Source organism: Melozone crissalis, unplaced genomic scaffold (assembly GCF_028551555.1).
Source record: "Melozone crissalis strain CALT ecotype California unplaced genomic scaffold, PUWL_Pcris_2 ptg000018l_1, whole genome shotgun sequence".
Lineage (NCBI taxonomy): Eukaryota > Metazoa > Chordata > Aves > Passeriformes > Passerellidae > Melozone > Melozone crissalis.
The window spans coordinates 41,156,013-41,170,945 of record NW_026535796.1 but is presented as its reverse complement, the minus strand read 5'-3'; the positions used below and the strand labels follow the sequence as shown (position 1 = coordinate 41,170,945).

The following is a 14,933-nucleotide window of genomic DNA, read 5'->3' as shown; positions in this document are numbered from 1 at the left end:
ACCTTGTGTATTTGAAGAGGCTTATATAAATAAAATGCACATCAGTGATAGTGGCCTGGATTTTTTCTAAGCATCCTTTCATCTGCATTTAGCTAGTTGAAAAGTCTAATCTTAGTATATACTGTGTTCATTTCTTTTCAGTCTTTGCAAATACAAGGTAATTATTTTCATCTATTAAGCAGATAGTAAAGTTTTGACTGAAAGACATGACTGCATGTCTCAGAAATCTGCTAATTGCTCTTGAAGTATTTAGCTTTCCCAGATCTACAGGTATGTTCCTCATTTTGAAACTGTTCTGTCTCTCAATGTCTTCTGTTGCCCTGACTTTGTTACAGCATTTTCAGTCTGTCAAAAAGAAAATGAGTACCCAAAATGAGATTCCCAACGCCTGGAAGGTCATTAAATAAATCAGATAGAAAGGAAATAGCATTTCTACTAAATCAGAGACTTTTTATACAAACCATGATGGGTCATGCTGAGAGCTGTCTAACTTGTTGAGCTTGGCAATGTTTCTCCTCTTGAAAATCAGCCAAGAATTTAGTTCTTTCCATAACTTTCTAATCCACCTACAGAGCAGAGTTCAGATCCTACAACTGGTATGGTATGAATCCAGCATTCTTTGACTGGGTAGTCTTTAAAACTTTTTTGATTACAGCATGATTAAGAATAGAGTTTAGCCTGTGATTTAAATTATTTTGTGCAGGACATACATTGTAGAGCATAGGATTTTGACATATCTTTGCAGCATTGACAACCACCAAAAAGTGGGTTGGATGACAGCAGGTACTAATCAAGTTTTTGCAACTATTTACTTCTCAAAGAAGTGCATTTTTGGAAGACACAGGACATTCCTTTTCCTTTGGGAAAGGATTTATTAAATACTGGGAATTGACACTGAACACATGGGGAACTTTTCCCTGATCTCACAGATACTCTGAGCCACAAGTGATGGTGTTGTTTTTTACATGGATGTGCCTGTGTGGCTCAAGGCATCTTCTGTCTTTGAGTCACTGCCATGTGTCCTGTCACTGGCTGTTGGGAAAGGGAAAATCCTTGTTTTACCAGCTTAGAGGGGTCACAGCCCCCTTTGTGTTGGACAGCTAAGGAGTGGATATGATATATCTGACCTTCTAGGAGTCTGCATCCCCTGTATTCCTTGGTATTAGGTGCAGGACATCTAGGGAACTGGGGACAGTTCAGCAGCATTTTGAAAAGGCTCCTACACAGCTGCCTGCACTCACTCAGCTCCTGTATTCTAAATGATCCAGTCTGTGGCTGTGCTATACCTCAGTTTTCTTCAATCCACCCATGATATTTGACCCCTTCCAACCCAAGCCATTCTGTGATTCTGTGAAATCAGCCAGAAGTTGTCTGTCTTTTCTGGACTTTCTTTCTGGCGTTTCTGCATGTGGACATCTCTTCCACCCTTGCTGTCATACTTGACAGGAGATAGTAGCAAGTTCATGAATCAAGAGTCAGTGTAGTAACTGAAGCCAGAAAATGATAGGTATTTCTTTGTGTATTCAGACTGTACAGGTCAGCATTGTTCCCTGCAAGGCAGGAATGCACGTTTCAGAAAAACAGGAAGATTACTTTGCAGCAGCAGTTCTTGTGAAGCCAATTGTCTGGCAGCAAAGAGCGGTTTATTGTACTTCACACTGTCTAGCTTAAATTTACATATATGTGCAGTACGAGGAGTTTACAAACAGTGAGTAGAGATAGATTTGTCCAGAAGTTACTAGTTTGAAACTGCTGAATGTATAAAGTAAAATCGCTGTCTAAATCTGCCTGTTTCCATTGGCTGGTACACAGACAGCTTGCAGAAACAAGTTGGCTGGAGCCATGTGGGATGAAGTCCCCTTTCTGTCACGATTATTCACTGGCACACAACTTTTGGGAGCTCATAGCCAGGCTCAGGAGGCTCCTTGTCCTGCCATGTGTGCTGGCACATCTGTCAAGGACTCCATTCTGGTGGAGTTGTCTTTCCTCCCTCAGCATTTTTATTGCCATCTCTCTCCCTCCCTCCCAGGTGTTATTGAAGGAGATCAAGTGCTGGAATTGCTGCTTTGAAGCACTGAGGTTTCCATGGAATAAATGGCTTCTGGCTGCTGCTAGCTGCTTGCCCAGTGTCAAACCAGAGACACAGACACTGACTGCACCAAAGATGCAGCCAAAGACCGAGTCTTACAATGCTAGAGAAAATAGAAATAGAAACCAATTTGTCCTGGGTTCTGCTGGAAGCCTGGCATCTTAGCAGATGACATCCACAAAAATATCAAGCTTGGGCACATGCCCCTTCCAGTTCAGCAGCCACTACTACTTCTCCATGATGCCAGAGAGAATCATGCAATACAGGATTTTCTCCTGGCAGCCTGTCTGCAGCAAGGAAATAGTGTCAGCTTCCTACACCGTCATGGGTTCAGGGTTGTAGGTAAGGACTGCTGGTCCTTGGCTCCCAATAGTTTCTCACAGGTGTTGCCAAGTGTTTTGATGAGTGTTGGGATCTGTTGTGGGATATCTACCCAGAGTGCTTTGCAGTTGTTTGTGAAAAAAGATTACAGAATATGCTGAGTTGGAAGGGACCCATCAGGATCATTGAGTCCAACTCGATGGCACAGCACGATCCTCAAGAGTCACACCATGTGCTTGAGAGCATTGTCCAAACACTTCTTGAATTCTCTCAGGCTTGGTGCTGTGACCACTTCCCTGGCGAGCCTGTTCCAGGGTTCAGCCGTACTGGGTGAAAACCTTTTTCTGATATCCATTCTAAGCCTCTCCTGACACAACTTCAGTCCATTCCCTGAATCCTGTCACTGGTCAGAAGAGAGAGGAGATCAGTGTCTGCCCCTCCTCTTGCCCTCAGGTGGAAGCTCCAACTGCAGTGGGGTCTCTCCTCAGTCAGCTCTTCTCCAGGCTGAACAGAACAAGTGACCTCAGCCCCTCCCATACAACTTCCCCTCAAGGCCCTTCACTGTGCTCATTGCCCTCCTTTGGACACTCTCTAATAGCTTAATATTTACAGGGCTGTCTGAAACTTTAGCAACAGAAACTAATCCAATGTAAACAACATGGTGTGTGTGCATTCCTTTGCTATAGTTATACTAACATAATTAGAACAGAAAAATATACACTAACAAAGCTTTCCCATGTAGATAGGTAGTTTTCTTCTGATGTTTAAAATACTCATAGCTTGTTTGTCTCAGCAGCTATTTTTTCTCATTGATTTGGAGTGGGCTCAATCCACCTCACTTGGGAAAAACCATCAAGCTGTACCAGTCTGTGTAGTAGGCAGCAGCCTGGTTGGTGTGCCCTACTCCTGTTAAGGCATTGCAAACAAGTGCAGAGCAGAATGCTTTAAGGCCGGAAGCAGTGTTTCAGTCACATTTTTGCAAAGTGCTGCAGGATTGTCTATATGATCTTCAGTTGAAAATACAAAATGTTTCTGAATAAAAAGCCTGTTCATTTGAGTTTGTTCTTTCCATGGCACAAAGTGCAAGCTCTGAATGGTGAGCAGTGTAGAAATCCCACATGTATTAGAGAAGTTTGCTAACCTATGCAAGGACAGTATTAGGGCAGGGCATTAGCTTCTTATTTCCCATGGGACCATGATCATGTGCTTGTGTTGTTGAGTTGATAGTCTCTGCTTAGGTATCTGCAAACAGTTCTTTCCAGTGTTGTTATTGAAATGCCACATTGTTACATTTCACCCATGGCACAGGAAGAAGTGCATTGCAGTTATGGCAGTTGTGTAGTCGTGCTTTGAGTGGCTGCTTTACAGAGAGGAGCTCAAATGAAATCTTTGGTCACCAAATCTCTGGCAAATGTTTGGCCTCAGAGCACAGAGATGGCCTCCCTGGCACACAGGTGACAGGAGGCACCTTGGCACAGGCTGCCAGTCAGCCCTGCTCAGCTGTGCAGTGACAGCAATGTGCCTCTCCTGTTATTCAGCGTTTTCCCAAGATCCTCCTATATTTTCTGGATCTGTTTGTAAACTCTTGCACTAACTTTGTGTCCACAAACATATGGGCTGGTAAAGTAATAAAAGGCAAGCATTTATTCACATTTCCTCTGTCATTGCTGGTATGGTTTGGAACAGGAACCAAAGACCCTATTCCTCTCTGGCTCAAGCTGGGGCACAGGTGATGCAGGACTATGGGGGCTTGAACTAAGCATTGAATGATACTGTCAGAGCTCCTTCCAGTGTGTCCCTGGGATACCTCTACCTTGGAGGGAATTTTGTCATTAATTTGCACTCCCTGTGGGCTGCTGCTTTGCCTCTGACACAGAGTGTGTAGATTGGAAGTGGTGTTTCCTGAAAGCCTGGGACATGCATTGTGTACTATCTCCTGGGATTTATCTTCCAAAAGCTCATTAAATGGATCTGGTTAAGGGCCATCAACCCTCTTAGATTAGAGATATAAAGAGCTTCAATGGACTCTGCTCATCTGGGTACTCTAATATCTTCAAATGAACTCCATCACAGACAAGAAGAAGCTGCCTACGTAAGGCCTGCCATCATGGCCCCTGCCATAAATGCATTTTCTATTTTATTAGACAATAATATAATATATTATTGTATAATATATGTATTATATATACATATAATATATATTATATATTGTATAATATAAGGAAAGACTGATTCTTCAACTGAGAGGAACTAACTGGTTAAAGTGAGTAGAGTTATATACAAGTAAATTTAGTAAGGAGTTCAGCATTGGGTCTTCACAGCCTACCTGCTCATCCTGGGAATGATGAGCATCTGATGAGCATTATATGGAGCAAAATGGTGCTCTCTCTGCCATCAATTTCCTATGTGAATCAGGTGTGTACAGGGAAGTGCACACCACTGTCTGTTCCTATCCACCATCTAGGCCGGGGGGATGCAAACCAACATCCCAACAGCTCCTGTCCTGGAGCTGTGTAGTTTGAAAGTAGAAATTCAGCTTGGAAATTTTTTTGTTCTAGTCTAAGAAATGTCTTATCTCAGTATTTGGGAGAGGAAGCATAAAAATGCTGTATTTGGCCATTATATACCTTCTGTATTTCATGGGAAAAGGTTGTATTTGGACACTGGTGCTTGGTTCTGAGATTCCTTTATCATTCTACACAGCAGGGTTGTCTGTGTTGGTAAGAATACTACAATTGGGCACATTTGCCACTTGAAAATGGTAATGCTCAGTATAATTCCTGTATTCAAAATACACAGGTAAGCATATGAAACAGCAGATACACATTATTGTTTAGAGACAGTTGAAGTGGTTTTAGTCAGGGTTCAGGTATTCACACAGAATCTGACATTTGCATTTTAATGTAGAGCAGACATGCAGAGTGTATTTTGCATAGTCTGTCTTCTTGAAATGCCTTTGGGGTTTTGCAGATACCAATACATTCAATGCCAGTCTTCTGAGCAGAACATTATTGGGGTAAAAATGCAGAAAAGACTTCTTTGCATTTGCCAAATAATCCCTTTCATTTGTTTCCTTGATGAGGAAAATTGCTTTCATTATTTCTGTAACATTGGAAACACTCCTGCCTGTGAAATAAGTCCCCAAGTTTTGGTACAGGTTCAATGCTATAAGGAATAAATGTTACTGTTTCAACAAAAACTGTTCTAGCAGGTTTTTTCCACTCTTCTTCATTACTTTAAAGAGAGTTTTGTCTAATACTCTTATCTACAAAGAGCCTAAGAAGCACCAGAAGGTTTATGTCCTTCTCCTGGACAGCTAGTTCATTTGCCTCCTTTTCCTGTGGTGAGGTGTGCTTGGTTGTTTAAATTCAACTGCATTTGCAGAGTGGTGGATAACCCCTTTTACCTGCTGAAAAATGAGACTATTTGATGATGAATACCCATCTCCCAGCCTTTACTCCTGAATGAGAATAATTTTTCACCACTTAAATTGTTACATGGTCGTGAGCACCCTTTATCAGGCTGAGTCAGTGACTGTGTTTCACCACAGGTCTGTTTGAACTGAAGGCACAGCTGTAGCTGTGCTCCTCTGCTGTTGGGTGCTTGTGAGCTCCATCAGCACAAGTGAGCAGAATGCTTGTGTGCAAAACCTGCCTCTTTCAGCCTGAGCACCCACAGGATGACGTGAATTCTTCCTTGGAATCAGAAGGATTCTGCTCATTAAGGAAAGTGGGCATAAGATGAAAGTCTAGAGCTAAAAAGTAAAGGAGGATCTGATACAGACCAGAGCTTTGTGAAATGGTTGTCTGAGGAAGAGTTCATCTGGGTGAAAAAAGTCCATCAGGCTGGCTTTACTATGACCTTTGCCTTTATTTCTTCTTTATGGTTTATGCATTCTCTTTAGTCTGTGCTGATTTCATGTTCAAAGCCCATAATCAGCACTCCTAAATTGCATGGAAATGACAAGTTATTGTGATTTTTTTAATAGTTTCATATTTATATTCAGCTCTGAGATTTCCTCACTCGCTGCCCAGATGCTTCAAAATCACTACTTTTTTAAAACCCAAGACTGTTGCTCTGCAGATGTTCCATTTAACACAGATATTCTGTCTGCGGTTCTTGTATGTCAAGCTAGGTTAAGCTTGAAATTGTGCCCTCAAAGCTGAGTCTGCTCTGCCCTCTTGTGTCTTTAGAATGTGTTGCCAAATGCTCCCCAGATACAGCTACTTTACCCTTAAAACTGGAATTTTCCCCTCAGAGGCTTGGAGAGTGAGATGCAAACACATGGATATTCATACATGCGTTGGTTTTTTCAGTGATGAGTATAGATCAACATATGTTTGAACTAAATCTGTTCTGGCAATATTCCTCATGCACATGCATTTCTGAGGGGAAGGGAAAACAGCTTGAGAGTATCTTTAATACAGCACAGAAGTGCTGAAATAAACCTGTGAAAGTTGTGGGGTTTATGAATAAAGCTTTTAGGTTTATGAAGCTTCAACTGAAAAATTATCTGCTAGAGGGAGGAGTGAAGAAAGGGTTCTTCCTGTTCACAGGGGCTGGGCTGCTGTGAAGTTGGGGTTGGCTTTGCTTGACTGTCTCCTTGATGAAGCAACTTTTGACCTTAGCAGAAGTTACAGTCCAAAGCTGTAAGTGTACAGTCAATAAAGGGATTCAAAGGGCAAAACACTCTGTCATGTAGTGGTTTACAATACCTTAGAGATAAGTTTCAGATACATGCTTAAAAAAACCTTGCCAGCTTCTCTGTGTGGTTGGGTCTTTTGGTTGAAAATGAACTCAGTAGGCAGGAGTGAGCTGGAAATTCAGATTTCCTCCCCTTATTGTATTAGGAGGAAAAGACATTGCCCTGCCTGTGTATCCTCTCTATTCCCACAGGAGCAGAGTGCCACAGGCTGATGGAAGCTACAGTGAAGCACAGTTTACTGAAAATATATTTATTTTTAAAGAGTCTTAAATGTTTTCAAATCCCAGTGCAAACTATTATTAAAGAGTGGCTTTTTTCAACAAAGCAGGAAGTTTAGTGTTTGTTCCATCTGCTGTAAATCTTTCTGATAGTTTAAGGCTTAACTTTTGCTCCATGAGTGTTAGATGATGAGCCAGTCCTGATTTTGACATGGATGGTTTTGTGCTTTTCTTAAGGGTGTTAGGCACTTTTCAAAGCAGCTTTTGCATTTTTCTGCATACTGCACTGTGTGATGGGGAGGTTGTGTACCCAGTCTTTTCAGGAATAATAGTGACAACCTTTCCAGGCACAGAGAGCAACTCAGGAACAAGCTGTGCTCCTTTTGGACTTGGAAAGCAGAATTAAGGGATATAGGTGTGCCAAGTCTGTTGCACACCTGGGGGACTCCAGGCCTCCTCTTGTGCTCCTTTGACAAACTGCATCTTCCTTCCACCTGTTTCACAAATTCACTGTACCAGCTTCTTTTACCTTTCCCTGTCCTCAGCACACCCTTCATTTGGTGTGTCTTTTATCTTCTGTGTATAAACAAAGAAGGCACTGCTAATAATGAATATTGAGCCTGGGCAAAAGATATGATATTCATCAGTAAACACCTTCTGGTTTATGTTGTTCCAGTAACACTCTCAGGATTTTGGTTGATAATGCTTAGACTGAAGCTTCTAACAAGTAGTTTGTTCAGCTGCTGTAATGACCCCAGTAGCATCAAAAAGTCTTTTTCCTGGAACTCATTTAAGTAGCTCCATAAAAGCCTGCCTGGCCAAGGGGAGGTGAAGCCTTCTCCCCAGTTCACAAATGGAAGTTCAGAGTTGAGCTGTGTTTGTTGACTGCATTGTGGTTTTGTGGAAAGAGGTGGGTGGTGCTGGGAATAAATACTCTTTTTTTTCAGCCTGTCTGCTGCACTTCCTAATCCCTAGGCTAGGTGGTGAAGGAAAATGAATTATGAGATAGGGAAACATGTTTAGACAGTAAATCTGAAACTTAATAGGCAGTGGCTTTCCCATTGTATTTCTTTTCTAGAGAGGTTTTCAGCTATTCTCACAGATGACCATAAATTCCCTTTAAACTCCTTTTATGAAGACAAGGAAATATAGTTTGTTGATCTATGAATGCAGGGCATTGGATCTGTCTGTAATCTATTATTTGTTTTCTTACCTGTCCAAAATTATAAGGACCAAAGAAATCTGAATAGATTAATCTTCTCTTATGGTTTATTTTTTCCCTACAGTCATCCACAGCTGTCCACTGTCCACTGTGTTGGTACTTCTCAAACTTTTATAGTACAAGGTATTTACCCTTATCAGAATCATCCCAGGAGATGGTCTTGTACAGCCCTGTCACAGTGCTTTCAATTTATTTTTAAGACTTGGTTCAACTGGGAACAGCCATGTATTACTCCTATTTTTCCTCTATCCATTTTGCCTGGCTACTGAATGCGAGAGTGTGTTGAGTGTTTGGCCCCTTGTGCCTTCTCCTGGGGCTTTGGGTATCCTGTGACTGTTTGGCAGGCTGTCTGCAGGCCACCAGGGTGCCCTGAGTAGAGAAGCATTACTCAGCATCTCTAACTAGAGCAAGTCCTGAGCACAAAGAATTCCACCAATTCTCACTGCCAGAAAACGTCAGCAGCTTTTCCCCAGCCAGTTTTCAGTCTGCATCTTCCCCATCTTCACATCCCATTGCTCCTGTCACCATTGCTGAACTTCACCTGCAGTAATCCCCTCCTGGCACTGACACCCTGGTTTGGGTGCTCTTTCACCTCTCTGTTGTTGGTAGCTGTGTTACTCATGCTGTAAACTGGCCCTCATCAGTCAAGCTCTCATAACAATGTTGCTGCTCCATGGGAATGGAACAGCACTCTGACAAAGCTCACCCCACAGCAGGGTGTGCCAGGGCTGAGTGCCCTGTGCTGAGATTGCTGCTGTCACCTGTGAGCTGTGAGTGCCAGCTTCCCTGCTGTCCTCAGGTGTCCCCCTGCAAACACTCCCCCTGCGCTGGCAATGAACGTGATCCCTCCAGCCACGAGCTCCATTCAGAGGTGATGGAGGGATAAAGTGTAGGAGGCACTGAAAGAACAGAAATAATGGTTGGAAAATTAACAGCCTAGGTGAGAGATGGGGATGGGAATGAGAAACAATACAAAAAGTAAGAAAGACGAGAGAGAGAGAGAGAGAGAACTCCCATCTGAGATCGAATAATTTTGAAGAAAAGGGAGAATATCTAAGGGCAAATATGGAAAACAGATACCACAAAGTTTGTGCTAAGGCATGCAATAAAAATGAGGACAAAGATGGGGGAGGAACAGAGCGACATGATTTTGACTTTTAAATTTAATTATAATATGTTGTTTTTAACAATAAAAGTGCTGCAGATACTTTTGGTACTTGTCTGAAGTGAAAGCTGAACATTCTGATCTGAAGAGTCTTTCCTTGTTGCTGTTACGCGGGCACTTCAGGACCTGGCAAGGTTCAGCTGCAGTGGTGGCCATATTTCAAAGGCAGAACTCTCAGAGACAACCAGGTGCTTAGAAAATAAAGAAATGCCATTCTCTAAATGTGCACTATAGCAATCTACAGAATCTTAATTCGCAGCAGTCTGTAGACTTACAGACAGACATTTCCTATTGATATCTTTGGTCCAGCACAGGCTGCATGAAGGAAGATCGGGTAATAATTGTGGTCATCTGCTTATTGTGTGATGCAGTGTATGCACCCAAAGGGAGGGGGGAGTGCCTGATTTTTAGTTTCAGAACCTAAATGTAAAGATCAGAAACTGCAGACGTAGTAATCTCTTGGGATTTAAGGTTGCTTTTGCATAGCCAAGGGTGGAAGATGAGACAGAGTTTTTCCCAAACTTGATGCTTTAGAAGAAGACTCTTCCACTCAGCAGCACAGCTCAGAGCTGAGTACTGATGGTAGAAAAGCAACAGCATCAGCTGTGTGCACAGGTTCTGGGTTGCATCAGGTCTGTGTCCTGACAGAGTCATTTCTGCTAGGGGTGCATGGCCAGTGCAGCTGCACAGGAGGGCTGACATGGCTGTGGCCTTAACCTGTAGTAGTTCTCAGACTGCTTTTATTAAAGTGCTTTGTTCTAGGACTGTCAGGTGCAAATGAGAATAGTGATTGGTTTAGACTGGAGGGTTAGGCTGGAGCATCAATACAAAGGGACACAAATACAATACAATACAATACAAAGCCATGGAGCCAGAATCATGATGCCCTTCTCATCTCTTGACCGTTATGTTTACTTATTTGTGTGTATTTACTGTTGTTCTTTTTGGCAATGGTTTTTCATGGTGTCCTGTCACTGCTGGTTTGCAAAGAAGTGGTGACAGTGCCAAGAGTCCAGCACTGACCACAGCTCAGTAAGCCCACACTAAAGCAGCTTACTCAGCAGGAGAGGGAAGGTTCAGAGTACCACGGGGGTCATTGGCACTATGTGGGTCCATGGTGTACTTCCAAGCTGATGTAAATCAGTATTGAATTGACTCTCAGGCTTTGAGTGAGGTCTGTCCTGGACCTCAGTGCAGAGAAGGTGTGCAGAGACTGCTGTCACTCTGATAGCAGCAGCTGGGTGATGAGAGAAAGCTTTAGCACGTGTTTGTCCCCCTGGGAAGGAGGAGAGGGTGATTGCTGGAGGACTTTTTATTTTAACCTGCCGCTATCTTCAGAATTTCAATGTGTGCAGTTAAACTCAGAGCAGCAGTTTTCTAGCTGTAGGCTCTACTGAAATCTCATGTTGAGTGAGGATTTATTTGTCCTCAGGTCTGGCTGTGAATTAATGGTCTGTTTTAGAGGTTTCAGTGGGCTAGAATTGCCTTCTTGATAGAGAAAATGCCAGTGCTATGCAAACTCAGCAGGAGCACTTTGAGATGCTAAGAGTCTTCTTTGCTACTTTTTGTTGATCCAGGTGGTCCTTTCTAAGTACAAGTCAAAGAAATTCCTGGTTTTCCCTTCCTTCATCTCCCCATGCAAGTGTCATGTAGTCAGCAGGAGCACTGAATCTCCCAGTCTCCCTTTCCTGTTTGCATGAGAGGGAAACAGAGGGAAGCGAGATGGAACCATACGTTCCTCTGCATCTGCACTCTGAAGGCAAAATTATCTGTGAGCCTTAAGCATGTGGGTGGGAGAGCTGCCAAGCCAAAGTTGTTCCCAAGTATCTGTAAACTAAATCTTATTCCCTAAATTCATCCAACTAAGGAACTTTTACTCTGGCAAAGGCTTGTAAATATTACAGTACCTGTCACTTTTGGATGCTGCTTTCTGTTTTCATAGCAGCAAATTGAAAGCTTTGAAATCTGGGATGTTTCGCTTACTTTTGTAGAGGTTGACCTCAAAGCATCAATCGTTCTTCTCCTTTTAGAATCTATGAAAATTTTTTTTTCTCAGAAAACTTCTTGTAGTGACAACACTGCTAATGAACAGAGTTCTCAGATATTCCAAAAGTTTGGGCATGTATTGAGATATGTGTACCAAAATATAGAGAGTTTTGCATCTCTGTTACTCTCAGTGATTCAGTTTTCTTTACATATATATACTTACAATGAAGTGAAAAGTATTAATCTAAACAATGTTTATAAAGTGATTTCTGAATGCCTGTCTGTCTCAGAGTTATGTTTAGCTTTGCTGGGGTTTTAGTTCACATGTACTTTTCAGTTTCTTCACCATCTGCACACCATGGCTTCCACTTGTTTCAATTCAGCCATGTTTTGCTTATTTTCAAGACAAGTTGCTGGTTTTTATAAATCTGTGACTTGAGTTTGCCAGATGCAGTTGCTCCCACCATTTGTGCTTGTCTCCAGTTCCTTTTTGGAGAAAGGTGTCATCCTCTTGAAATAAGTCTGCAAAGTGAAGAAGTCTTGGCAGACCTGTTCTGAATTGTGTTCAGTGCTGTGCAGCTAACTCAAGCTATAACCCATTTGTGGCTCTGAAGTTAACCTGGCCACAGCTCAAACTCCATTAAAATAGTACTTTTTTAAGGCTGTGCTAACTAAGGAGGTAATTTAAGTAGTCATTCATACTTGTGTGATGTCCTTGATTTGACTTAGTCAGTGTTGTCAATGTGCACACAGCTTGTCTAAAAACCTGGGCCCCTGCTGACCTGTCTCAAAGCCATGGCTGAAGCCAAGGTTCTCTCTACACTTCAGATTGCAACCCAGCCCTCTTAAGCGATTTATGCGCAAGTCCTATGAGTCCTACAGTGGTTTCTGCCTTTCCTGCTGCATTCCCAGGGGAATCCCAGTTCTCCTGCAGTGAACAGGAAGTGCATCCTAGAGCAAGTCAACTCACCAAGTCACTAAGAGGGCTGGCTTTTGACTCCAGCCTTCCCACAACCCCATGTGAACAAGCACAACATTGGCAGAAACAGTCTGGAGCAGACCTGCTCCATTAAATTTTACCATGGTTCCCATGATTCTTCTCTTTACCCAGAACTTGCTGAGCAGTTTTAACATGGTGGTGTCTCAGCAGTGCTCTGGTTGGCTTTGCCAGACCAAATGAACACTGCTTTCCTGGCAGAGCCACCCCAGAGAACAGCAGAATGTTCTGGCACCTTGCCTGAAGTAAATAAACACTGGAATCTGCCACCTGAGGAGCCCTACAGGACATATGGCTTTGTGAGACTGCCTTTTCTAGTCACATTTGCAGACCATTCTGTTTCTTGTAAAATGCTTTAGAAAATTATGCTTGAAGGCATAAAAAGATCCCAGTTGCTTTTCACCTCACTGGCTAAGTCATGTGCAGTGTGTTCCTAAGCAGGTGATCATTTTTGCTGCCTGTGAAAATACTGGCTTTATATTGCCATTTAGACTGCATGAAAATTGAGCCTTTCATCTTCTGAAATGTTTCCAGAAACCCAAATTCAGGCCTGGCTTACAGTCCTTTTGGGTGCTTTAATACAAGCTGACTATTAAGAGGCAGTTATTAAGGAGAGAGCTGGTAATGATGCAGCTGAGGAGCTAAACCCCTCATCTTCATTTGAGTCTTTTTATTTTCTTGCAGATGAGAGGATCTGTTCACCACCGTTTATGGAGCTGACAAGTGCCTGTGGAGAAGATACCTTGAAGCTTATAGAGAAGAATGGACTGGCATTCCCATTCAGTATGTACTTGAGCTTTTCTTTGGTGCTTCTAGTAGGTTCTAAATACTGCACATGCACCCCCCCCAAAACATAGCCAACATTGTAGGAGTGTGGGTTTCATTGCCAAAAGTGTCAAGGATATTAAAACTTTCCTGAAACAAATGCTCTGAGGCAGTCTGCTTGGAATGTGGAACAAACTCTCTCCCTGTCAGCTTTTACTTTGCCTTTTGTTGATGTTTCTTACTTTCAGCACCTCGCTACAGTAAATACGCATTCCTGGGAAATGCTAATAATTCTAACAAAGTTAGCCTCTTGCCCTGAACTTGTGCAAGATGTTTCTCCTGCCAGTTGCACTCATTACTTTTCTTCAGAAAATCACTGCCTTGCTGATTATGCTCTTTTTCCACCTACCTCTCCCTTTCCCTGGTCCAGGGTACGAGTATAATCTTAGCGGGTAAAAGAAAGAGGGTTAGCACAGATAACAGACTCCAAGGGCCCACAGCTCAAACAGCTGCTATGAACTGTTTGTGCTTTGAAGCAAGTTTCATCTCAGGGCTTGTGCTTTAATTGGTTCCTTTATTTGATTCCTTGCAGTATAAAGTGAGCAGGATCGTTAGTCGGTGTTTGTTCCCTTGCTGCTTGCCTCATTTGTAAGGTTCAGAGGTAAAGTTGTGTGGAAAAAGCATGTTTTGCCCTCCCTGCCATCGCTCTCCCAAATGAGGCAGGTCTCCTGAAGATAGGTTGTGAAGCAGTACTTGAAATCTCATGAATGGCTTTGCCCTCCTCTTCACATTCTGCTCCCCATACAGACTGCCTAGTCCTCAGTAGTCAGCAGCATATATTCAGGTCTGAATCAAACCCACTAAATGATGATGAAATTACAAAATAGCACTGAAAATTAATATACCTTGATATTCTGAGAGTGTTTTTTTCATTTTTCTGTCTCTATTTTTTCTTAAAAAAGGTCCAGCTCTCCAGAGCACGTCTCTGAGACATCATAAGCCATTTTGTAAAATTTCAAGTTACCAAGTTATTTTGGACTCTAGTGCAGGTTATCTCTCTTTCATAGCTCCCTGTCCTCTTGCCTGGCAATTTGATTCTTCCAACAAACTGAAAAAAAGTCTTGTCCTATCCACCCTCTCACTACTTGCAAGATTTCATCTCCTCTCCTTAACACATAAGTAACATCAGCCCTAGTCACTCTGTGAGCCCTAGGGTCTTCAGCTCCTCTATGGCCTCATAGTAGAAGCAGCTTTTTGTTTCTTTCCTCTAACGGGTTTTACTCCTCCTCTTAATCAAGATGGAGGTGAGAATCAGGATATACAGAGCAGATAAATGTGAAAGAGAAAGAAAAACTGCCAGGCTTTCTGCCTTTTTCTGTCCTCCTCTATGCTTGCCTGTGAAAAATAAGTTATATCTTCGTTTGGTTCAGCCTGTTACATTTCCCGCTCTTCCCTGAAAACAGGG

At 42.5% G+C, this 14,933-nt stretch overlaps 1 protein-coding gene across 1 annotated transcript in view; it reads left to right on the top strand.

Moving 5' to 3' along the window:
* ITPK1 (inositol-tetrakisphosphate 1-kinase) overlaps nt 1-14,933 on the top strand; it is a 136,054-nt gene that overhangs the window by 106,983 nt on the left and 14,138 nt on the right. Inside the window, exon 6 of the mRNA XM_054275739.1 lies at nt 13,388-13,486. Within this exon, the coding sequence (XP_054131714.1) occupies nt 13,388-13,486 (99 nt within the window). The remainder of the gene's footprint in view (nt 1-13,387; nt 13,487-14,933) is intronic.